Source organism: Mauremys reevesii, linkage group 2 (assembly GCF_016161935.1).
Source record: "Mauremys reevesii isolate NIE-2019 linkage group 2, ASM1616193v1, whole genome shotgun sequence".
Lineage (NCBI taxonomy): Eukaryota > Metazoa > Chordata > Testudines > Geoemydidae > Mauremys > Mauremys reevesii.
In genome coordinates, this window is record NC_052624.1 from 213,322,257 (window position 1) to 213,349,183 (window position 26,927).

General features: G+C 40.9%; 1 protein-coding gene across 4 annotated transcripts in view; it reads right to left on the reverse strand.

The window, feature by feature from the left end:
• The window catches only part of KLHL14 (kelch like family member 14), an 81,799-nt gene that overhangs the window by 42,182 nt on the left and 12,690 nt on the right, over positions 1 to 26,927 (reverse strand). For all 4 annotated transcript variants that reach the window (XR_005593398.1, XM_039521923.1, XM_039521925.1 and 1 more), the window contains one exon: positions 22,108 to 22,229. Coding sequence is in view for 3 of the 4 variants with exons in the window: in XM_039521923.1 (XP_039377857.1) it covers positions 22,108 to 22,229 (122 nt within the window). In the remaining variant the exon portion in view is untranslated. The remainder of the gene's footprint in view (positions 1 to 22,107; positions 22,230 to 26,927) is intronic.

Sequence of the window (26,927 nt, forward strand, 5' to 3'; positions counted from 1 at the left end):
CTTGTAGAACCTCTACATGTGCAGGTGGTGGTGTCTCCTTTGTTGCTCCAGAGGTTGATCCTGGCTGGTACTACCAGACTCAGAGACCCCCTGGACTATGATCAGAGGTACTGGGTGGACGCCACAGTGCTCTGCCCTGTTGTGTGCTCCAGGAGGCGAGGGCAGCCTTGCCTCCCGCTTCTCTCCTCAGCTGCTCCTAACATGCCACCTGAGCTGGCTGCACAATATCCAGCTGGTCTGCCTCCAAACCGGGCCCAGAGAACATCTGTACATTATCATGGTTCAGACCATCTATTTCCTCGCTTTTGTGTCCCACCCTGACACTAAGTGGCAGGACCTGCTGCCACCCCAGGAAGGTGAGGAACCCTGATGGGCCAGCCTGTATTCTACTCTGGCTCCACAGCCCACCAGGAATATTAGCTGGCCACTCCTCCATGGAGCTATGAGCACGGGAATATACCTGGCGTGGCTCAGAAACTCCATTTACACCTGTTCCTTTTGTGGTGAGAAGGAGAAGCTGGCGTACATCTATGTAGGGTGCATCACATTGCAACCCCTCTTCCGGATCCTCCAGAACCTCTTACTGAGTTCTGGCTGCACTTCTTCACACACATTCTCATTTATGCACACCCATCTGTGGCCACACAAAGCCACAGGACCTCCTTGTCAGCCTCCTCCTGGCGCTGGCCAAGATGGCCATCCATCATTCCAGGAGGAGGAAGCTGGATCGGGGGGTGCTCTGCGACTGTTGGGTTTATGTCCATTCTCTTGTTCAGTCATGTCTCCAGGCAAAGTTCCTCTGTGCAGTCCCCACTGACTGCCTAGACACCTTTGAGGAGTGTGGGTGCTGTCGGGGTTTCTCTGCTCAGTGTGCCCTTCTGGTTTCCTGATTTTTTTTACCTTTGACCTCACTCCTGCTCCTTTTTTCAATTGTTGTCCACAGAAATCAATTGTAGCCTGGGCTAGTGGTTCTTCCCCCTTAACTGAGGGCACAGGCTTGTAGTTATGGGTGGGTCTAGACCCACCTGCCCTAGTGCTACGGATAGTGTATAGATAGATAGATACATGTAGATACATAAAACAACAATTTTGTACCCTCACTCAAAATGTGGTCTTACCCAGGCTCCCTGTTACACACATATCTCACCTGAGACCCACATCCACTAGTCCAGATTGCTCTCTCTGCAGACACTGGGGGATTCTCTTCCTCTCTCAACTGGCCAAGGGAGAGAAGGAGAGCACGGCAGCAGGGGATCTTTTCCTTTAGTCCCCTTTTCAAGAGCAGGGCTGCTTCCTTTCCTCTTGGCTGGCAGTGGGGAGGAAGCACTGTCCTCCTGCCTTTTCTGTCCCCCGAAGAGGCGGATTTGGAGGTTCAGCAGGTGCCAGAAAGGGAGCACTCAGCGTGGATGCAGCCTGGGTCTTTCTCTCTCTCAGCCTGAGACCCAGGCTTCCCCCTCCCAACTGCTATAATGCTGGGTGGCAAGGGGGAACAACATAGGGTGGGAATTCCAGGTGCCCCCTGCTGCTGCTGTGTGGAAACCAGGAACAGTTTTAAACAGCTGCTCAGGCAGCTCAGTCAGCAAGCTCCTGGCTTTGTTTCCACCTATCCTCCCTGAGCAGCAGCCCTGTCCATGAGACAGAGATGGATGCTCCACTTATGCTGATGCCTAATGTGGTGTGCAAAGGAGGAGTAAGGAGTGGACTAAGCGTACACACAACTCCTCTCCCAGCACAGGGTCTCCTGCCACCATGGTTCCACAGCCTGTCAGAAATGGCCCTACCCCTTGTATGTACCCATGCACGCACTAGTATCTGTGTTGTAGTCCTAGCACAGCTACAGCAACACTGTTAGACATTCCCGTGGAATACTGCACCACCATCAGCAGCTGTGTCAGGGAGGACAAAACCATAACAATGGAGTCGGCTCTAGGAATGAACAAAGTAGGATTGCTTAATAACAAACACTCCCACACAGCCTGTATTTGAAAATTTAATAGAAGCTTCCTTGTTACTGAGTTTGAATTCTAGTTAGAAGAGAATAAAAAAGGGCAGAAAGGGAAAGAGAAAAAAAATCTAGTAAAAAGAGGGTGAGAAATGGAATAGAGAAAAACAAATACAGAGAGTGTGATAAAAGCTGCACAGCGCTAGAGAAAATTATTTTCTTTATTATATGTAAAGCACAGACAATTTTCTCAGTGCCCTACAAAACACAAAATACAAACTCCCTCCCTGAAGAATTTACAGTCTTGCAAATGGAAAAAATAAACACAGTATGCAGATCTCTAATCCAGGGTACTTGGTCAGCACAGATTTATTCTAACACATAGCAAAGCTCTGCATGCAGATAGAAGAAAAATGTTTAAAAAAATTAAACTGCCATTAAAAACAATTTAAGTTTAAATTATAGGTAAATAAAATCTCAAAATTCTAACAAATTCTGCAAATGCCAAAAATGCAGTAGTTTGAGATATTTGCAAAATCAAACCACAAGGTTAGATCACTCCTCATATGACTGTACTTTGCATGTTCAACACAGCTACAGTGAGTATTTTGCACTTGCTGTGCATAGCCTAACAACTGCAGTCTGTTCTGTCCAGTAAAGAAATGCTTCATTAAAAGAACAAACTGTATAAGTAGGGGCATTGCCAGCAGATGGAGGGACATGATCATTCCCCTCCATTCGACATTGTACTGTGTCCAGTTTTGGGCGCCACACTACAAGAAGGATGTGGAAACATTGGAAAGAGTCCAGCAAAGGGCAACAAAAATTATTAGGGGGCTGGAGCACATGACTTCTGAGGAGAGGCTGAGGGCACTGAGATTGTTTAGTCTGCAGAAGAGAAGAATGAGGGGGGATTTGATAGCTGCTTTCAACTACCTGAAAGGGGGTTCCAAAGAAGATGGATCTAGACTGTTCTCAGTGGTACCAGATGACAGAACAAGGAGTATGGTCTCAAGTTGCAGTGGGAGAGGTTTAGGTTGGATATTAGGAAAAACTTTTTCACTAGTAGGGTGGTGAAGCACTGGAACGGGTTACCTAGGGAAGTGGTGGAATCTCCTTCCTTAGAGGTTTTTAAGATCAGGCTTGACAAAGCCCTGGCTGGGATGATTTAGTTGGTGTTGGTCCTGCTTTGAGCCGGGGGTTGGACTAGATGACCTCCTGAGGTCCCTTCCAACCCTGATAGTCTATTATTCAAACTCCTTGTAGCTACACTCTTAGATACCTAGTCTGGACAGGTAGCTGCACTATATGAGAGACCTGGAGTCAATTTCAAATAATATCTCTTCTGATTTAATGTTTTCTGACATTTAGAAGTAGTTTTTAGTGTTAAAGCATTCCTCACAATAGCTAGAATATGTAACTGATCACAAAAATCTGTTTAGAACAATTGTTGAGGTCAGTATCACCTCCAGGTTTCAAACATATATCCATTCACATCATATAAGTATGCTGAAAATAGGTATAATTTTCATAAATATATATACTAACCATTTGTATAGCAGTTTTCATCTAAATTAAGGGCCTCATTACAGACACTGGGGGCCTAATAATTCACTCACCGTGCACTACTGCCAGCCTCAAACATTCATGAGTCAGACTCCAAAAGATCATCCGATTGGCTTAAAAAAAAAGATATTAAAAAAAAAAAGTAGCCTGGGGTTCTTGTATTTGCCTTCTAGCTTTTGAGCCTCTAAATGTACACGTGGGTAACAATTTCAACAAGTTTTTCCCTCAACGAGGGCTAGAAACTTATTTTTTACAAATGAAAGTAATTACTTGAGCGCAGGAGTGGGAGCTTTAGGTAAAAGGTCAAATGTTGTGAGAGGTGAGATAAAATCACAACAGCAATCAAAATCCGGCTCTAATTAAGGGCTAAATTGTGAGTTTACTCCCAGACCCATGGCAAGGGGAAGCTTGTAGCTACACTGCCCCAGGACTTTGAGCAGACCGGGGATGAAACTATGACTCTGAGAGACACAATTCCATCCCTGGCTTCCCCTTTCCTCCAGAGGAAAAGCAATCTGCTGCTGGTCTACCAGAGTAACTGATTACTTCTTGGGCCACACTGGCTCAGCTGTGATTACCAGCATGTTGGAAGGGTAGAGTTGAGGCCATTCTCTGCCCCGCGTGTCCACTCCTCACTGAAGAGGAGGCTCTCCCCATGACAGTGTCATGTGATGCCAGCAAGTGAGGCACAATCTTACCTTAATTAAGTCTCTCATACAATCCTGGAGCGCTATTCTCATAAAATAAGAGTAAATCTCATTAATTCCAATGGGAATTACTTGTATAGTGAGTTCAACTGCAGTAGAGCCCAGAGGCCCCCATAAGGAGCAGGTCCCTATGCAGCTGGGCACTGAGGGATGGTTCTGTAGCAAAATCCTTACAGACAAAATATAAACAAAGGGAGAGTACTGCTCCGAACGGCGTCCCTTTCACTTGCATAAACACACTCTCTCTTACTCTCTCTTTCCAGGGCCAGAGAAAGGGAGCTAGTAGGGGAGTTTTCCCTACAACAGAAGGACTAAGGTCAAGTCTCACTGAAAATGACAAAGAAATGATGTTGGGAAGAAATAGTCCAAACAAACCAGTCTGGGGAAAGTTAGAACAAAGACACAAGGTGCAAGCATGCTTTCAATACTGGACATTTCCTTTGTCATTTTCAGTGAGACAATGAAGTCAGATTCTCTCTCTTTATGCTGGCTAGCAGGGAATGCACCCCTCTCCCCTCCTTCCAGTCACCGGCTGGCTTGTGTGTGTGTGAGTGAGAGAGAAACAAGGTGGGTGAGGTAATATCTTTTATTGGACCAACTTCTGTTGGTGAGAGAGACAAGCTTTCGAGCTTACCCAGAGCTCTTGAGAGACAGAAAGAGATGGGGAGCTTCCATGTAGATAAAGGGGAAGTAATTTAGAAAGGCACTTTCTGAGACAGAATGCAGGGCTGCATACAATCTAACTTAATATACTAACACCAGACTCACTTCAATGCACTAACTTCAGCCTATCAAACTGAACTTCCTTCTCTTCGCTAGTGGCTACTTCATAACAGGGAGATGGTACATTTACAGGGAGGTTTGAAAAAGTTTTCTGGAAGTAAATTAGTATCTACTATCTTTGATTATTAACCCAGTAGACGTCCCTGGTGCAGCAGAGTTTAATACCCAAAGTGAACTGTGAAGAAACTGAAGAGACTTCTTTGTTACAAAAATTGGTTCATCTATACTACACAAAAACAGACCCAAGACTTCCAGAAGATTGATATGAATGTCCATGGTCTATGGAGAGGAAGGCAAAGTACTGGATCATCAGCTTCAGGACTTCAAGAATGCCACTAATGCAAAGTAGTGTTGAATAGGAACCATTCAGGTTTCTAGTAGACTCAAGTTGCCCTTTGCACATTGATTTAAATGCAGTGACACCAGGGATAACTGTGTCTCATTAAACTGAACATAGTTCCATTGACCCTTTCAGGCACAGGTGGCGGGTGAAGCTTCCTCTGAGGGAGGCTAGCTCCCTGTCCTGCCTCCTCCACCCTTGGCACTGCCCAGACTCCACCCCCACCCTCCTTCCGCTCGGCTCCCTCCCCGCTCAGCCCCCCCGCCACCAAGTCCCTCCTCACACCCCCACCCGCAGCGAGACTCCCCTGCCTCATCCCTCCTCGTGCTCCCATGCCATGAGACCCCCCCTTCCTGCCATTTTCCACGTCCCTCCTCACTCCCCTGACAGATACCCCCCACACCACAAGATCCCCTCGCCTGCCGCTGGCTCACTGTGTCCCTCTTCACTCCTCCACCAGCTGCGACACCTCCACCCACCTCCTCACCCCCTCATCCCCCGCCCACCTGCTGTTTACTTCCTCACTCTCCCAACAGAGCCCCCTGCCTGCAGCGAGAAACCTGCCAGACTACCACTTGCCTCCTCAACCCCTGCCCACCCACCACTCACCTCTTCACCCCCCTGCCTGCCCATTGCTCCCCTCCTCACTCCCGCACCTGCCCATCACTCCCCTCCTCACTCCCCTGCCTGCCCGCCGCTCCCCTCCTCATCCCTCCACCCACAGCAAGACACACGCTCTTGCCTCCTCACCCCCCCCGGCCGCCACTGGCCTCTTCAGTCTCCCGCCCCCACAAGGAAGGGGAGTGAGGAGGGATGCTACGAGCGGCTAGGACCTCTGGAGAGAAGGGGATGGAGTGGAGGAGAGGAGAGGAGGAAGACTTACCAGGCAGGCAGCAGCAGCAGGTGGTGGGGGTCTTGCGGGAGGGGTGGAGCAGAGAGGGGAAGAGGTGTCCGGTTGTGAATCAGTGGCAGTTTAGCCTTCCCTGGCCTATTATACCCGCCGCTCATGCTTTTACTGCTTATCAGTAAATGAAGGCTATTTTCAGCACATCAGCCTTCCCAACTGGTGAAGAATACAGCCTTTCTGGGTTTAAACTATGTACTCGCAAAGAATAACTCTCTTTTATTATAATGACTGTGATCAAGACCAGGACTCAACGATGCTAGGTGCTGTATAAACACACAGCAAGAGACAGTCCCTGCCCTGAAGGCTTTACAAAACCACCTCCAAAACTGTTAGTCAAAGTGGCTCTTTCCAGGCCTCCAGCTTATCCTTGGTGAAACTCCCATGAATCATCATAAATCACTGCTAAGTTACATACGGTCAAATGTTTCCCCTCCCTTTCCCACTAAGGGCTTTGTTTTACTCCGACTGAAGTAATCGAGAGTCTTGCTCTAATGCAGAATTCGTTAGCTAATATTTTCTACCGTGACACTCATATTCTGGATCAGCATTTCCTGCCTACTCAGAATTAATTCTAGTTGTCGCCTTGCAAAGAAAGGGATAACTTTCACTTCTTTCAGTTTTTCATATCTCCCTTAGACATTCAAAAACAAGACATTAGTTTAATATAACTGTCCAAAGAGCCCTGTGTAATTCTGAGTCATATTTAGACCCTTTACTATGTTGGTGTGGTATTACAGCTTTGCTTACACAATACAGGTACCTTGGCCATAGTGGGAGAGATCATGTTCCCCCTGCCCTCAGATCCACAGGTATTGGAGTCAGAGCCACCAATGGCATAGGGCCCTGCATGGACAGCTCCAGCATCCCACTGATCCCATAGGAACTGCACCTCACAACTCTTATGTAATGATAGGGGAGCTCTGCAATGATCCTCCCCCTCCCATGCAATCCAGTCTTTTATATGGCTAAAGCATTCTGTATATGAGAAAGGTTAACTGATAACTTTGCCTGACAAACACAGGCAAATACTCTCAGTGCTATATGATTAAGTGATCAACCCTTAGGGAAAATTTCTATAGAAATTACTAGAAGATGAGGATTTTTCTATAGAAAATTGTTCTCTATTAAATTCTATAGGATGATTAAAAATCAGTGGAAAGATTAGCATTATCTAATTAATTCAGTTTTTTAAAAGAACTATTCTAATTTCTATAGAACATTATTGGTTTCATGCCTATGTAATTCTGCAGGACTTTCCCATAAGAGATTATAGATTATCACTGTGTTTCTTATATTAAAAATCTCAAGTGAGAGCTCTTAAACAGCTGCATTCATTTCAAGCAGGCTGTTGCATTGTATTATAGGAAAAAAGCCTACCATAGCAGTCCTTTCTCTGTGAGCGAAGGCCTGGCTGTGGAAATGAAGCAGCTGGGGTGAAGCCAAACAACTCCCCCAGACAAGGGGACACTAAGGAAGGGCTTTATTGCCATTATAAATCTTTGAGTTAAGAAAAATCAAATTTCAGAACATTTAAATGTTCATTCTTTGCATTTCTGTTGCTTGGCTAGAAACATTCTGTGAACAGAGGGGAGAATGATTGCTGCTGCTTCGATTGTGGTGGTTTTCAAACAGGGGTACACGTACCCTTAGGGGGTATGCAGAGATCTTCCAGGGGGTACATCAACTCATCTATATATTTCCCTAGTTTTAAAAGAGTCTACATAAAAATCACTAGTGAAGTCAGTACAAACAAAAAGGTCATACAGACAATAAGTTGTTTATACTGCTCTATATACTATACACTGAAATGTAAGTACAATATTTATATTCCAATTGATTTATAATTATATGGTAAAAATGAGTAAGTAAGCAATTTTTCAGTAATAGTGTGCTGTGATACTTTTGGATTTTTATGTTTGATTTTGTAAGCAAGTAGTTTTTAAGTGAGGTGAAGCTGGGGATATGCAAGACAAATCAGACTCCTGAAAGGGGTATAGTAGTCTGGAAAGGTTGAGAGACACTGTTCTATCTGTTCTCAGTCAATGAACCTGCCTCCCCGAAAAAGGCCCACAAAACACTAAAGGCTTAAGTGCTGCACAGGGCCTTGTATGGGCCTTTTACACGGGGGTGTAGTTCTCTGCTTAGGCAGAGATTGATGGGAGCCAGTCACAGCACTATTTATTCCAACAATTATAATTCTACTTAATAAAATGAAGTTTAAATGAGCTTGTGCATACATTAGGGGTAATATAGCTGGGAGACAAGGACTGCTTGTGTACCAGTCTGAAAACTGAGGTTCGGATGCCACAGACAAGTCAGTGCTGTAGTATTGGCTACCATGTTTTAAAAAAAAACAACAATTTCAGTCATCTGGGGGTAATGCAGATAAACGCTGTCCTATCTAAATGTACAATGGCATACATACATTTATAGACCTCTATTCAGCGAAGTACCGTACTTAAGCTATGTTTAACTTAAGTTCTTTGCTGAATAGCTGTGGACTTAGGCACATGCTTACATATATTGCTGAACTGGGGCCATCATGTACAAACATTTTTCTGCTATCACACCTTTTGGCTATATATGGTTTTATGTTTTAGTAATAAAGATACCCTTTCAATTTTACCTCAACCATAGGACAAGCTCATGAGTCAAATTCTGCCATCAGTTATATGCACACAATGCCATTGACTTCAGTGAGGTTGCACAGGTATACCTGAGGTTCCATGGCCTTTGGATATTTTTTCCAATAGTCCTTTGCTATTCAACCAGAAAGCCAATCTTTTTGGATCTGGCAAAGGTCTGAAGTCACTTAAAATGCCTTTTGTGTTATTTCAATGGGAAATGAAAAGCACATTTTAAATAATACCATCCAAATATATTTTAACAAAATATTCCTGGACATCATCCTCTGAACATGCTGATCCAGAAACAGTGCTTTTCCAACATCGTCCTTCTTTGCTTGACCCAAATCAGGGCATTTGCTATTCTTCCAGTTAATTTTTTTGAAGAAAAACCATTTGAACATTCAAAATAAAAGCTTAGGTGTAGATGAGAAGCTATTGGAAGCTGCAGCCACCTCAGTATTTTTACTTAAAATATTCACTTTTTTCCCTTACAGTACTATAAACTTGATTTATTTAATAGTGCTTTATCCTTACCCATCTCATGTTTACTTCTTTAATGAAAGCCAAAGCATGTGAATTACATACTTTATTTGTTATAAAAAGGGAAATTTTAGAACGCTGCATTCATAGATAAATGGCTACTGAAAGCTGAAGCCACACAGAAAGTCATTAGTAGTTTATGGCTGTTTGGTGGGCTAAGTGAAACATGTTGGTATTCTCAGGCTAACTCCTAGTGGTCAGGAGTTCACATAACCCTCTCCCCTCTTGTCTTCCCCACCCGCAAAATACCACAATTATCCTTAATTGGCATTCTTGTTGACAGACTCAGACAAAACCCAAGGACTGATGGCCTAGCCAGAGGTAATCAATTATTTTTTTGTAAAGGTCCAAATTTCTTAGTCAAGGTACAGTCAAGGTCCAGACTCCAAAGAAACCTTTTTCACACCACAATAACAATAATGTAATAATAAGTAAATAAAAAGATTTCGTGGTTCATTCAAAAGCATCTGGTGGTCTGCATTTGTCCCATGATCTGCCTGTTGACTACCCCTTGCCTAATCCAAAGGCTGCTGATGTCAATGAAAAGATTCCCAAATGACTTCAGTGGGCACTTTGGCGAGCATAGCATGCATGACTTGGGAGGAGCTGGAATAAACTATACTGGCAAAAGCATAGCTTTGCCCATATAAGTTGCATCCACAATAGGAACACTTTACCAGTATAGCTATAACAGCAAAGCACTTCTATTGTAAACCTGGCCATATTCACCAAGAAGGTGAGTTAGATTACAGGGACAGCGTAGGAAGCTTGCACTACAACCACCTTTGCTATTTCTGTTCTGTGAATGACATGAGGACTTCAGTCTCATTTCCAAAGCAATTAATTCATTTTTAAAAAAGATTGTGGTCAGGCAAAGAGCTGAACCTTTTTTTAGTGATCTGTCTGGTTTTAAACAACTATAGTCATGGGACTTCTATTATTTCCCAAGGGAAACCATACCACAATCTAATAGATCTCAGTGTCAGAGAGATTTCCGGATATTCAGATGTAATTCATATGCATGAATTATGAGCTCCTGTTGACATCACATCCATTGCGGCATTCTTATGGCCTGGTTCGTTTAAAATTATATGCTCTAGTTACACAGGGTTTCTGTGCACTAGGGCAAAATGCCTTTTTAAGGTTCATACATTATTATTCAATTCATTTACACTTTTTTCTCAGTGAGAGTAGACACCTCTCAGTTACACACCCCACAAGTGCACAATCCCAAATGGAAGTGGAGTCGGAAGAAGGATGAGCACACAAAAATAAAGCTGCCCTGTGAAAAACACATTAACTCTTTTATGCAGATATTTACATTGGTATTCAGATAAAAGAAAGTAATAATCGATATAACATTTGGTACAACACAGTATGCTTATGAAGTCATTCTTATAGAAATAAACCCTCGCGTGTATTTTTAAGGCTTTGTTTTAAGTTTTTACTGATTTTTACAAAAACATTCTGGGGTTTTACAAAGGCTATTATTAATTTTATACTGATTTTCACCTGAATTTTGGACCACTCAAATACGTGAAAATACTGATTATGTTAAGAAAATCCAATATATTAATAGACAGATGTGTTTATGCTAATAATAAATTAATCTAAGTGCAAATGTGAGGCTGTCTGTGTAAGTAGGACAATGTAGTGGAATACACACACACACACCAATGCATGTGCATTTGTGTACATAATGTTAATGTACAGTTCATGAAATAAACCACAGCATTAAATTGCTTTTACTTTAAATACTTTTACTTTTCCCTATTTGTTGCTTTTTTTCTGTCCTCTGGTCTCCCAATATTAATGCTGATATTTACCCAGAAAACTGTGACGTTAATTTCTGGCATTGATTTTCACCTGTTTTTTAATGTTTGTAATAAACACTGATAAGTTCCCAGGAAATTTTAAAACAAAATGAAAATAAAAAACAAAGGGCCTTGTATATTTGATAACATTTCAGACCTGACCTAAATAGAAATCAAGAAAATAAAAATATGAATGTTAACAAACGGGATCCTGAACAAGATAAAGAAGAGAGCTACATTCCACAAATGATGACCCAGCAGAGTCAAACAAGGAACTGAAACAATGAAGACAAGAATGGCTAGGAATTTAATATTTTCACCTTTCACCATTAATGCTATATGTGAAACTAAAAACAGCTAAGACAAGTTATCAAAATCCACTTTGCAAATGTTGTGTATTAAAATTACAGTTTCCCAGCTTTCAAAAGGCAGCTGTCTTTTGTTTTATGAAAAAAAATGTTGAAAAAAGTCTGAATAGTGTTTCACTTCCTTGCAAAAATGTGATTATTTTGGTGAGAGTTTCTTGCGATGAAAATATTTTTGCTCAGCTACAGGAACTTCACCATCCTCTCTGTAATCCATTTTTACAAAATCAAAAATATCACAATATATACAGAAACAAAAGGAATACTTTTTGAAACAAACAACCAGAAACACACTAGAGTTCATTTTCATCTCAATACACGCCTCACTCCCATTAATGCTACGTGAATTCCAGTCCAACTAGATGAGAATAAAAACATTAATTTTACCTGAAGTCATGCAAGAAACCAAAAACCATGTTTGCAGTGAGGATGCTATTCATTCAACACAACACATACAACACAATTTTGCAAGAAGGCTGTTCCAGATAGCTGGAACTGCAGAGAAGATTCTCCCACGAGCAGCGTCCGGACTGTTAAAGAGAACCGAGTGCTAGATGAGTAAATGGAGTTGGAAGCATATCAGGTCTGTGAGGCTGGAGATAGTTCAAGAAGGATTTTATGACAAGGGTCTTGATTTACTTCCAAGCAGGTAGCAGTACCTCCAGGAGTCAGCAGCTTTAAATTTTGAACAAGGCTCCATAGAAGCCTGCCAACAGAGCCTACTGTGGAAACATGCTAAATAAGCATACCTCCTGATTGTCTAAGACCCATCCTCCTACCAGCTGGATCACCTCACTTTATGGGCTGTACCAGTCATCTCTGAGTTCCTTCTCTCTACAGATTAAGGAAAGGTTGCAAGCAGTTGTGTCCTTAGCTTTGCTCCAGATTGACTTTCCACCACTCAGGACTTGACAATTCATGGCTGAGTATAGGCAGTGAATCAGAATTTTGAATTATATCTTGAAATGATGAGATGGCAGTGGAATTTCTGAGTATGGAGGTGGTTCACACTTCTTTGTACATCTGAGAAGGAAAAGCAGCAGCATTCCATATATGCTGGATTCTGGAGGGCTAGGAGTTCAGAAGGCCATAGAGAAGGAGGATATAGTAATCAAGAGGAAATGAAACCACGGATAGAGATGGAGTTACGGCAATGGTATGTATAGGCAATGTTGTAGAGGTGATGACGCAAGATACGATGCCACATGGAATATGGGAAGAGATGGAAAGTCCAGAGTCAAGGTGCCAAGATTATGAATAGGGGAGGCAAACAGAAGGTCTGAGTCAAGAAGATAAATAGAGGAAACTGAGTAATTGGAGGATACTTTGTTTGTCTAAGAGAAGCATTTTTGTCTTTGAGGTTTTTAGCTGACAGAAGATGAAATGAAGTCACAAGGTTACTTGGTCAAGCCAGGCACAGAGTCATTAAAGTTATCAAAAGATAAGAACAGTTGAATACTATCAGTGTAAAAGTGGTAGCTAAGGATACTGTAATAAAAAAGACAAATACCTAGGCTTAAGGAAGAGTGCTGACATTTCTTGGAAATTATTTCAAATGGTATTGCAGGAGAGAATAATATTTAAAACACAAATAGAGCATGCATTTTGACAACTCGCTGTATTTTCACTCATTTTCAGAGCTCCATATTGCTCTTAGATATGCAGGCGTTCATCATTAATGGGAGTTACATGGTTGAATTCCCATGCATCATGCTCAGAATGAGAGTTGTGCGGCTAACCTCTCACACACAAAAATTACTCCTTACTGACTTCATGCTTCTCACAGCTATATTGTCACTTGCCCATGTGGTGTAAACCTCTGGCCTTTTGGAAATTTGCTTGGTCACATCAAATAAGATCCCAAGTTCAGACATACTACTATATATTTGTTCCCCTCGTATGAGCTTTTCTACGTATTTGTGTCACTTCTTTCATGTTCATGCTCTGCTGTTTTGCACCTTTAAAAATGAACTAAATATATGGATGGAACAAATAGAAGGAATTTATACTAAAACAGTTACATTTAATATATTTATGACATTTATTTATTGAGGAGAGACAGTGTGTTTGTGTTTGGGAGGGTATGGTCACTATGTCTATAGATCTCCAAAACATTTATTAAATCCATCTAGCAGGGAGTGTCAAGGCTTCTGCCTTTGTAATGTGCCAATGCTTGTTCAAGCTTTTCAATGCAGTGCTGAAACCAACCTCGACACAGCACTGAAGCAGAAGCCCTGGTACTTGAGACTACGGAATGAATGGAGTAAGGTATTTGAAATTTATCAGGGCTGCCAAGAATTGCTCAGCAAGCTAAATTTGTGATGTACACGTGTATGATTTACGCATGTAAATGATAAATACAAACTTGAGGACATGTCAAGAGGTTTAGTTCAGCCCTGCTCCCCACTTTACCACCACCTTTTATGGTTATTTTTCAATTATAAATCGTGTGTGTGTGTGGGGGGGGGGCCTCTAGCAGAAAGAAATCCTCAAAACTGCTCTAACCTTATTTTTAAAAAAGCAAAACCTCTATAGTGGATGAATTCATTTAGGGGGAAAGTTTTAAAGGCAGAAATGGCATTTAGACACAATTAAAAATGTGTCCCAAGAATCTTAAATGGAGAGACAAAAGCCACAACTGATGTTATAGAAGTGATCAACATGGGCAAGGAAAAACTGAAGAGGAGTTTTCAGGAATGGATAGGAAAAGGTGGCCAAATATTTACAAATATGTCAAGGGCCAAGAAACTCTTTTAGTGACCCCTCAAATAGAAGGCTTGCCATGGGAATCAGCACTTCAAATCCACTCCAAAAGAGTAGAAGGCTGGAGAATGCTGTGCTTAGTGAGTCCAGGAAGGAAAAACTATTGTCATGAGTGGGAAAAGTTGATGCAATGAATTATCTGTGAGCTGCCATGGAATATAGAAGGGAAGAGAAAGCAGCATGGTCCAATGGACATGGCACAGGTTGGGGAGGGAGGAAACCTGGGTTCTCGAATGCTGACTTTTGCTGTGTGAACTTGGGCAAGTCATTTAACTGCCCTTTGCCTCAGTTTCCCTCTTCGTCAAATGTAGAAGTAATAATGCTTGTGCAGCTTTAAAAAGTGCTTTTAGAACTACTGATATGGACTAAAAGTTGCTATATAATTACAAAGTATTATTATTTAAGATCCAAGGATGTTTATAGTAAAGGAGACATATTTAAATTATATTCTGAATGAGCCAGAGTGGCAGATGCAAAAAGGGGCTGGACTGTGGAGGCAAATGGCCAAGGAGAGCCTGCTATATCAAAATATGGTAAAAACACATACCATATTACTCGAAGCATGGGTTACCTCACTGATGACATAACCTGGAGTGGAACTGAAAACACCAGAATGGAATTGATCTGGTGAAAGATGGAGACGAAACGCTACTTTTACATGAGTACACAGACTGAACTAAGTGATTAGTTGTGTATCGTTATCAGTGAGTCATAGACACAGAGGAGAACAAATGTACAACACCCTCTAGATGTTGTGTGATTGGCTGCTGGCATAAGGGAGAGTAGGTTCAGTCAGGACAAAGCAGGATATTCAAAAGTTCCCAGTCCATCACTTTTCTGTGTATAATGGTCCAAACACTGCAACCCTAAACAAGTAAGTCTATCAAATGGTCGGGCAGAAAACAGAAAGGTAATTAAAATAAGGATGAGGTAATAAGAAAGAAAGGACTGGTCCTTTTGAAAGAGAGAGAGAAATAAAACTCTCCAATCCAATGTCTTTCTGAATGCTTCACTGTCATCCTTTCTCATACATCACCTACGTTACTACTCTTTGGTTGGACAAAGGATGTTGGTTTTTAAATTGTTTTAAAACCCAAACTGGCATACTTATTGAGCACAAATGTTTTACTGCCCACAGATGTATTTGCCACTACTTTCAGTGCTCATCAAATCCTCTTTGTGGTTTTAACTGTATGATGTGTTCCTATTTTGAGAGCTTGATGAAAGTTCCAGTTAGCATGTTATTGAAGAAAGAAGTACTGATGTGAAAGAAAGACCAGCTGCAGTTTAATACCGAATGGAATATGCCCTCTAAGCTTTCAGAAACATTTCCTAATATTTTATCCATTCATGTTTTAAAGAAGAAAATCCTGCATTGAAAGGGAGGATTCACTGTATACCCAGAAATCTGTAAGATACCATCTTCTCATCACTTCTCATCATGCAGATGAATATATTACAATTCAAGAAATAGCAAAAGTAAAAATAAAAAACAATGACTGCATCATTTTTTAATCTTGTGTAGTCTATGTTCAGGTAGCAAGAAATATAATTCCAGCTGGACCAGACTCTTGTGATCTTTTCTTTCTTTCATCTAAGATTTATTTTAAATGCTAAGAGGTATTACAATAAAAAAGCATGTATTTTTGCCCTGGTTTACACCCATCATCCTTACCATTACAACAAGACAAAAGCATTAAAGTAAAATTAATCATGTCAAAAGATTTTAGCAAAAACAAGTGAGACCATGCATAAAGCATCGCTTTGTCTAGTGTGAAGTCACGCTCTGATTAAAAACATATAATGAAAGTGAAAGTAATACATCATTGCCTTAGCAGTAGGGTTTTTTGGAAGTGCTATGCAAGTCTGAACACAAAAAAATCTTTATAGGTTATGGCTTTTGAAACTTACAATTATTATAGTTTAATTTTAACAAATGAAACATTGGGTATTTTTAAAAATTCAATCAATCTTAAATGTTACAGTTACAAAGAAAAAGTAAGGTGGTAGGCTAAAACAAGGGGATTCCTGGTAGGTTTTATGGCTGATAATTAAAATATAAGCAGCAGCAACAGCAGGCATGGGGATGTGATACTGAAAGAATCATCTTCAATGCCCACCAGGTAGTTTACTCAGTTTAAAGGAGTATTGAGAGGGTATTAAATGATGAAGCACCCAGCGGCAGGGCAATGCTTCTGCTGCTAATTGGGGCCACCGAACACCTGTCAGTTCAAGATTAACTAGTGCTACTGATAGCAGTAGTAGCCTATTGCTGCTATAAGACACAGATAACACCCGATTACTTTAAAGTGTGTGTGTGAGTGCATGCACACACGTGAGAATCTGGGTGACTCAGCAAAGAACAGTTTACTGTATTAAATGTGTTCACTACACATTACCATGTAGCTTGTAAAATCTTCTAATGTGCAATAACAAATATTTCAAGATGTATAGCATTGTGCATCCATTTATCTCAAATTAGCATTGAGCCCATTGAAGGTAAAATTAGATGCCAATATATTATTTTAAAACACCACACTTCCCTCTCTCTCCTTTGTTCCCAGCCTAAGAAACAGCCACTCTGAGAGAAGTACTAGCAGGGAAAAGGGGAAAATACACAACAGTACTGGATTGTAAAAAATCTAATGAGCCCATAAGCCATAACAGTCTTGCTTACAGAGGATGACATTAAAATCGGAAATGGGTGCACGTCTCCCCTCCTTCTCTGGTCCTATGAAAAAGGTGAGTTATTTTCCTGATACCTTCAGAATTACTCCCATTAGTCCTGATGCATTAGTTGCTTTGCGAAGCCAGGAACAGAGAAGAGGGCAGTATCCCTTGCCAACGGATCTAGTCATCTAGCGTGAACAAAGCAAAATTTTTATTTTGCAAAGCTCTCATACTGAACAGCTGTGGTGCTCAACCTGCAACTCTTTTCATACCCCTGAGTATCATGGTTTTTTTTGAGTCTGTGGTTTCCAATGGATGATATTCTTGCTCTGCTTCTATCTCACATAAGGCATCTCATGGAACACTGAGCAAATGGACTGGTGCAAAAGCCACTCCGTCTCTGAGAGGTGAGGGTAACCACCAGTCCCTAACAGGTTAACAGGCCCAGTTCAAGAATATCTGGGACTCCTTCCTGAGCCATTTGATACAGTCTCCCAGTTGCAGGATTTCATTTGCTATCTTCTCTTCCCACCCTCACTTGCCCCATGCTTCGATGACACACCACTTGTAGGAATGAAGGGAGAAGAGGGGAGAATAGGTAATATGGACAAACCAGGGTCCAAATTCTGTGCATATTTATACCAGTGTAAATCCTAAGTGACTCTAAGAAGTCAGTGGCATTTGTTAAGATTTACACTGGTGTAAATGAGCATGGACTTTGGCCTCTCGGGAGTGGATGAGGGATGTTAGGAAAACAGCTGATGGAGGTTTTCTGTTAAGGAAGAACATCAGCCATTGATGAAATAAAGAGGGAGAAATCCTGAATCTCCATGGGGCTTATCATCACAGCACTCTGTCAGCATGATGCAGCTCATGCTCCACCCTATGGTTCACTGCAGAATGAGTAGTAAATTTTTCACTTCAGCTGATGGTGTCGTCATGACTTGGGGGTGCCCTGTGGCTCTGGGATGGGCAGCATTGTCTGAACCAGTCCTGCTGGTAAGACAGATACAGACGAGGACCCTTTCCTCCCTCCCTAGCAGTCAGGAATTGGGGTAAAAATAGGAAAACTACTCTTTTTTTCAGGCACTAGGACAGGGTGGGAGAGAACCAGAGAAATATTCCTTTTCTAAGAACCAAGATTGTGGGATACGAATAAAAGAGATATTACAACAGAAAATAAAGATGGCACAGTGTACTGGAACTGCACTGCAATATTTGTTTTATGTTCTGCAACAAATATAGATTGGCACTGTCTTGTGATAACTAAACACCACTACACACGCTGATGCAATGCCATGACTGCAATGCAATGTCAGGGTGTTGTGCTGTGATTACTTTCTGGTTCTCTCCAAATCCATTAATTTATGATATTCCTCTCCTGCTCTTCAAGTTCATGTACCACTGTTCTGTAGTGTTAGTTTATGTTTTATGGAAAGATTCGGAAGAAAATTCTACTCACCTTTCCTTGTTTCCCTTGGTTCCTGCATTTCTCCATGGTGAACTAGGTAATGGTGGTGGTGGTGGGTTATAGAATTTTAAACAGCTTAATGGCTATTTCAATCTTTCATAAGGGTTTTAAATTGTTACCTTTCATTATTTAGGGGGTATCTGTAATATGTTTTAAGAAGATGTCCCTGTTACATTTGACCTTTTCTACTGTGCAAATATTGATTTTTGTGTGTGTTCCCAATACGACATAAGGTGTGTCTTCACAGATGTGTTTATGCTAATAATAAATTAATCTAAGTGCAAATGTGAGGCTGTCTGTTTAAGTAGGACAATGTAGTGGAATACACACACACACACCAATGCATGTGCATTTGTGTACATAATGTTAATGTACAGTTCATGAAATAAACCACAGCATTAAATTGCTTTTACTTTAAATACTTTTACTTTTCCCTATTTGTTGCTTTTTTTCTGTCCTCTGGTCTCCCAATATTAATGCTGATATTTACCTAGAAAACTGTGACATTAATTTCTGGCATTGATTTTCACCTGTTTTTTTAATGTTTGTAATAAACACTGATAAGTTCCCAGGAAATTTTAAAACAAAATGAAAATAAATAACAAAGGACCTTGTATATTTGATAACATTTCAGACCTGACCTAAATAGAAATCAAGAAAATAAAAATATGAATGTTAACAAACGGGATCCTGAACAATACGCAGAGTTAGCTTGAATTATAAATTGAGTGTTACCCCTAACTTGACTCGTGTTCACACACACAAATCTCTACCTCAAGTTAAGTGGTGCTTTAAAGCTCAAGGTAGATCACTTGCTGACGGGTGTGGGGGGCTGATGCTTGAGCTAGCAATGCAGTGGGGATGCAATAGCTGAGTTACAACTCATCAATAGTAATCCAATCACTCTGCTAATCCGATCACTCTGTGCTGCTAACCAAATCACTCTGTGTAACTCCAGTTTATTTTACAGTCTGGTCACTCTCACTCAAGCTAGGTTTCAAAAAGTACTATGCTAGCGTGCACTAGGGAACTCTCATTTCACACCAGCAGGGTCTACACAGACCAGTTATTGTGCATCACATTAGTGCGCACTGCAGCCCCATGCAGACAAGCCCTCAGATAACTGCTTGCTAGAGGGCAACAGAAAGAATATGCTTTATTTTGGTAAGCTGCACAAAAATACTCTTTAAAAACTTCTTGAAGTTCAGAATGATACTTTTTAAAAAAATGGACACTAGTCCAAATTCATCCTTTGCATAACTCAAATTCAGTCATTTTAATTAGATTGTGTGTGAACTGGGGCCAATTAATTTAGAATCTGAACAATTTTCTTTACCGGAACATACATATAATATTAGCATGGTTCAATTTTTCCCCAAACTAATGGTATCCATTTAAATAATCAGCTGTCAGATTTCATTCCTATAAAAGTGTATTTGCAAATATAAGTAGATTCAGGACACCGACTAGGTCCTAGATCAGGGGTGGGTAAACTTTTTGGCTCAAGGGCCACATTGGGGTTGCAAAACTGGATGGAGGGCCGGGTAGGGAAGGCTGTGCCTCCCCAAACAGCCTGGCCCCGCCCCCTATTGCCCCCTCCCACTTCCTGCCCCCGGACTGACCCCCTCAGAACCCCTGACCCATCCAACCCCCCCGCTCCATGTCCCCTAACTGCCCCCTCCCGGGACCCCCTGCCCCAACCACCCCCTGAAACCTCACCCCCTATCCAACCCCCCTGCTTCCAGTCCCCTGACTGCCCTGACCCCATCCACACCCCCGCCCCCTGACAGGCCCCCTGGAACCCCACCGCCTGTCCAACCCCTCCGTTCCTTGTTCCCTGACTGCCCCCCGCAGAACCTCCACCCCATTCAACCGCCCCCTGTTCCCTGTCCCCTGACTGCCCCGGGGCCCCCCCGCCCCTTATACAACCCTCCGGCCCTGGCCCACTTACCACACTGAACAGAGCATGCAGAGCAGCATGTCTGGTTGCTGCGCCGGCCAGAGCCAGACATGCTGCTCGGCAGGAGCATGCAGCTCCACCGCCCAGAGCGCTGCCCATGTGGCGGCATGGCTCTGTGGGGGTAAGGGGGACAGTGGGGGAGGGGCTGGGGGCTAGCCTCCCCATCTGGGAGCTCAGGGGCCAGGCAGGACAGTCCTGCGGGCAGTAATTTGCCCACCTCTGTCCTAGACAGTGAGTATGCAATGAAATAATATTAGTCATTCAGTTGTAGGCCAAGAACTTGAGTCAGGAATCTCCTACTCTACAGAGAGCTCTAGTTCACTTGTGCCTCACTGTGAAGTACTGTATTTTACAAAACATCAGAAAAATAGATTACTTCTGTCTTACAAAACACATTGTTTGTACTGACTATTATTATCCTACAGATTTTTCTTAAAAGTAAACTGTCATGATAAAAGGCAATATCATCATAGTTTTGATGGCTGAAATGTCATTACTGACATGTCTACCAGAACGGAGTGATAAATGCAGACTTTTCTAGACTATAGTTCATATCTTCTCTTTAATATTGCTTTTCTTACACAACATCATCTACTACTAATTCAGAGTATTGGTACCTAGGGAGTCTTCTTGTTGTAGTTCGTAGATTATGCCAGTTTAGTTTCACTGTGTAAACCAGCTTGAAGAAGCATCATTTCAAGCACTGCATCTCATCTATCTTTACTTTTGCTTTGTCTTATGAACAAAATACTCTTTTGGCTTCATCCTATTAAAAGATTTTGTATAAAAGTATCGAATTTCGTAAAAGATGTTTCACTGTGAAAACTGGAAATCCATTAGGAAATCCAAGTTTTACTAGCTGTCCAGTTTAAGAAGTATGGCTTTGATTTATGGCTCAAAGTTGTTCATTTATTATTTTATCTATACTGCCTTGGTTAAAATTTAGTTTTATTGACCACTGCAGCCAGTCTAACCACAAGGGGGCAAATACACACACAGCCTGCTGCTTTCAAGAAACGGATTTGATTCCATGACCAAGTTAGAGTGGGAATTGTAACCAATATAACAATAAGTTCCAAATCTCAATGCTTGAGGCAAAACACTTGCTGTAAAACACAATCACCCTTTAAGAAAGGAATGGGGTGAAAAATTCTATACATAAAGCCTCTAAGCACTATTTACTGTAACTGATACATACCACTAATATGCTGTGAGCAACGGCTGTAGAGGACAATGGGGGAAACTACCTTTAATGACTATGGACAAGACACAAAGGCTGAAGAAGGAAACAAAAGTGCAAAACACAACAGAAAGTGTGTTCTAAAAGGCATGGTTAGCCAGAGAGTTGAATCTGAGAAATTGCCTCCAACTTCACATTATTTTAAAAAAATACTAGCTTATATGTGTTGCGGTATGAAAGCTTTGCAAGTTTACTTTTAAAACTTACTGGAATGATTTTAAGCCAGTTTTAATTTAGGCCTATTCCATTACAAAATTAGCATCTTCTGCAATCTCAATTTATTGCTCCATTGTGAAACCTCTTGTGATACATAAACAAATCTCTGAAGGGAAACAAATCAATAAAATGTCTAATTTAATTAACCATGGTTTTAGATTCATCAAGACAACTCTACAAAAAATAAACCACTTACTTGTCAGTATTTTCCATGTCTTCTTTTCATCATCATAATACTGAACCAAATTGCTGGGTAGCCGGTCAGGTCCGGGAGGCAATCCTCCGACCAGTAACAGCATTTTCTTATTGGAGCGAATTCTTCACCCAAAACAAGAGAAAAGATGAATAATTACATTATTGTAGAGTATTTTTAGTGGCTACAAAATCATAACCATCAAAAGAATATTCACTGCTTGCAGTTTTCTATTTCATTTTTTGTGTTTCTTTCCCCAGTCATGTCTCAACAATTTTTTGAACCAAGCAGAAAAATGATCAGAAAAGCTGCATATCCCTCTACTCATGGAATAATAAGCTTCCTTTATGCAATTTGTTAGAGGTTCATTCTAGAACGACCTTTTTCTTATATTATCCCTTTAAATCATCACTCTTTACAGCTGAATACACATGAAATGCTCTGGAGTTGTACTAAGGTTAAGCATTAAAGTTGCATGTCAAAAATCGTATTAGTCAAAATCGTTATTATAAGCCATTCTACACTCAAAGAACCTTGAAAAAATTAAGGTTATGCAGAGAGTTTGTGAGCCAACTCTTTAATCACACACTGAACTTCCAGTACTATAGTTTAGTACAATTAGTAGCACCAGGCAAACAGTTATGGGTTAAACGCTAACTTACAAGTACTTTTTTGTTTGTTTAAATTAGCCCAGACTCCTGCTTTTCCATTCCCCTGCACCCCCCCCCCCATTTTCTTTGCTCTCCCCCTGTGCACCACTGGCTATAGCAACACCAATTGGTAAAAATGAGACTGTGATGTTGTTGTGAGCCTCCCCAGAGTGGAGCCCTGCCAATGCTTGCTACTGATCCAGCGGCATGAACCTGCTCGACTGTGCAAAGTCACTCTAATTCCCTCTCTCTGTTTTTCTACCTTCTCCCCCAGGGGGCAACCACTGAAAGGAGTGACTACCCACCCATCAAGAGCTGGCAATTCGCTGCTATTAACCGTGACCGTGATTCCCAATCTGCTTGGCAGTTCTCAAGAATAGGACTGCAATGTCTCATATGCAGTAAAAGCGGTTATATGCACCCTGGCCTCCACCACTATACCTGATGAACGTACATTTCTTTGCAACATTAATGGATTTAGCACAATTGTACATGAAGAGAGGAAGGAAGTCCTAGACCCCCAGATGAGTCCTGATGCTTTAATAGTCACTTAACATATAATTGAATTTCTATCAGTCACCCTAAGACTGAAAATGATAAAGAACCCTGATAAAACAATTCATTCTATATATGATGGTGATACAGCATTTTAAAATACATCCATACTATTTATTGTCCATAAGGGACAGCATGTTTGCCATAATACACCCGTGCTATACACCACTGCTTTGTTGAGCAGAATGATGTTATTGGCACTAATTAAGATATTTTTAATGAACATTTCTTGCAAGGAAAGCCAGAGAACTCCATTAATCAAGCTCCATTATCACTAAATTGTGTACTCACATCAACAGGGGGAACTCTGTGCATAGAAACTTCATTATTAGTAATACACTCCAGTAGAGGGAGCCTTATCACTGATGTCCATAGACTGTTTTTTTAAAATACAGTTTACATTATTATTTGGCAAGACTGTGACTGTCTGACAGACTAATTTACATTTATGTTCATACTGTATCCCATTAAAAAACTGTGCAAAATAAACTCTAGCAAGTTTTGATTTTCTTTCAATATTGGTTGCCTTTAGATATGTGCTATCCCATCTGATTTTAATCAGAGGGAGAATGTACAATGGGAGATTCCATCTACATTAAGCTTAGGAAGCAATCCTTTTGGATGGTACTGTGAGATGTTGCTACACAGAGTACAATTATAGTTCTAGATATTTGGGAAATACGACAACATTTCAGAAAGACAGATAGGGGATGCTATAACAGATAGCTTTATTTATTCTGAAATTAATTTAAGGCTTTTGTAAGTTGTCAAATTGACAGCACAGGAAATGGAAACCCACAGAATTTATACAGCATGGACAGTGACAGAGCAAGATTCTCCACTTTCATACCAATGTGCTTGAACCCTGATTTGGAGGGAGTCATTTATGGACAATTCAGTCTTTGGCCTATGCACCAAAACTTCTATTTATTGTCAAATGATGGTTGTTACCAGTCTACTAGACTCCACATGTAAGTGAGATCAGAAATTGGCTCACAGTTATTGCCAGAAGGGACCAGATTCAAACTATGACTTAGCTGTCAAAGCTTCCATATATGTTACCAATTCCCTGAGATGTTCAGTTCTTCCAAATAAAGACTTTTAATGAAAGCATGGTAGATAGAAAATATGCAACATAAGTGAATGCAAAACTCTTTTTTTGTGACTGCATATGTAACTAGAGGCACAGCAAACTGGAGACATGTTAGTTACGCATGATCATCCCTAATGATAGAGAATAAATTGTTTATTCCAACCCTCTTGTGTTATATGTTATAGTTATATCACAATCAATTCTACTTGTATTAATTTGAATGCTCTTCTAAGATCTAGTTGATAAAGAAGCATATTTCAGTTTTCAGCTTTCATCTAATAAACCCGTTTCTCCTCACAGCATAGTGAAAAACCAATGAACAAATAAGGCTTAATGGCTAAGGTGCAAAATGGAATGTCAGACTTAACTTTGAATTTCAAGACTTTGGCAGCATGCAATCCACCCTCAATTTTATTTAAACGAAACCCAATTTGTATATTTACAGTATCCTGAAGAGGGAGTGACACATCTATAAAAGAAATATTTATTTTTTAAATGTTTTAGTCGATGAGGTAAATAAGAATAGTTTTATAAAAGTTCATATGAATTCAATAGCCAGGATCATTTTGAGGAAAAGCATCTGGATCTTCCAGATAATTACTATATGTTTTTTATCTAAAATATGCACTATTTAATTGATTTATGTTCAGAAACATTCCAATGTATTGGGTAAATACAAGTGTCTATATTTCTTTATAAAGCATGTTTTATTGGGTTGGTAGACTAGATTCAAAGGTGCTTTTCTGATCTTTGGAGTAAATGCATCTATTCTAGGTTTTGAAATACGTATTTTTATTTACTAGATCATACTATATCCATGTTTGATATTATATCCAGTAATAGTATTACAGCAGAATGTTAACCTATACGCACATATTAAAACATGACACGTGAAAAATCTCACAGTTCATAGGCAGTAATCTATTTTCAAACATGAATGTAAATGAAATAAAAACAGTATGATAAAAGCATAGTCTAAAGCTCATGTGATTTGCTAGCAGAACCCTAGGAGAGATATTTTCCCTATTACATTGCTACTTATTTGTTATTTTGGTAATATGCAATTATCATCTGAAACACTTCAGATTACAACTGAAACCCTTTCTTTTTATATTCTATATTTCATAGCATTGTATGTCACATGACATATTAATAGGATCATGATTCACATTCACACTAATATGGCTATTTATATTCCCTGATACTCAGTTAATACTAGTAGATCCGAACCTGGGGAGGTTGAAATGTTGTTGACTGTAGCAGACATACTTGTGTAGTATTAAAAGCTGATCTATGCTACTCTAAGTATCTTTTCCTATAAACGGTTTTTGATACCCAAGCTCCAAGGGGTCTATTCTCCCTGATGCAGCCACATACTCCTGTTAATTATTATTATTATTTTTCATGATAGCTGCTTTGATATGAAAATCTCAAAACACTTAATAAACTTTAATTAAGCCTCAGAGAACCCCAAGCCACGTGGAATTTATTTTACCTATTTCAGGGTATGTAAAGTGAAGCAAAGGTATTTTTAAGGCCAAAATTGTAAAACTTGGATGTCTCAAGTCAGGCACAAAAACCTATATATTTAAACACCTATATGCGTGGCATGATTTTCAAAGATGCTGAATTCCCACAACTCCTACTGACTTCAAAGGAAGCTGCAAGTGCTCAGCATCTCTGAAAACCCGGCCACTTATTTAGAAGTCTATGCTAACTTTACGTTCACAGATTGAAAATTTTAGCCCAAAGGCATGCCTACATGGCATTCTTCTTTTGGCGGTGTGTTCTGTACACAAGTATAGCCACCCTAGCACAGGTATAACTGCAGTGGAGCCGGTGACGCACAGCTTAGGCGAGTACAATGAAGACACGCCTGATGGGTGTGGGTATGTACATGAGTACATACCCTGCATGGCTCAACTAAGCCATACTTCCTCATCTCCACTGCTAAAAATAGCATTGTAGTGTCCTGCTGCCTCCTTGCTGCTGGAACCTTTTCGGTCTGCAGGAACAGACTTCACCAATAGGGAAAGGCTGTGGCAGGAGGAAGACAGGGAGAAAGACTCAGGCAGCTGCTCCCTGCTATTGAGCCTTTCCCTGATGCAAGTAAAGACTCTGGCAGCAGTGAAACGCTTTGGCAGGGGGGTTTCCCCAGTACCCCCCGTGCCAGACCCTTTCCTTGCTGCAATGAAAGATGTTGGCAGCAGGGAGCTACTGAAGCCTTTCCCTGATGCCTAAGTATTTCACTGACGCGTGTAGCTATCCACCGCACTGTGGACACGTCTTGCTTTTCACAACGGCATGAAGTTACACATATCCTACAGGCTGCCCTGCCAGTCATGTGTAAAATAAATATAGTCTAAGTGACTTGCTCATGGTTATGCAGTGAGTCAGTGGTAGAGACAGGCACAGAACTCCGAAGTCCTGACACCCAGTCCCCATCTAAAGCAATTATTCAGTCCTGCCTCTCCATGTTAAAGTAAAACAATACCAGGGAAAATATCTTCCTTGCTGATTTATTT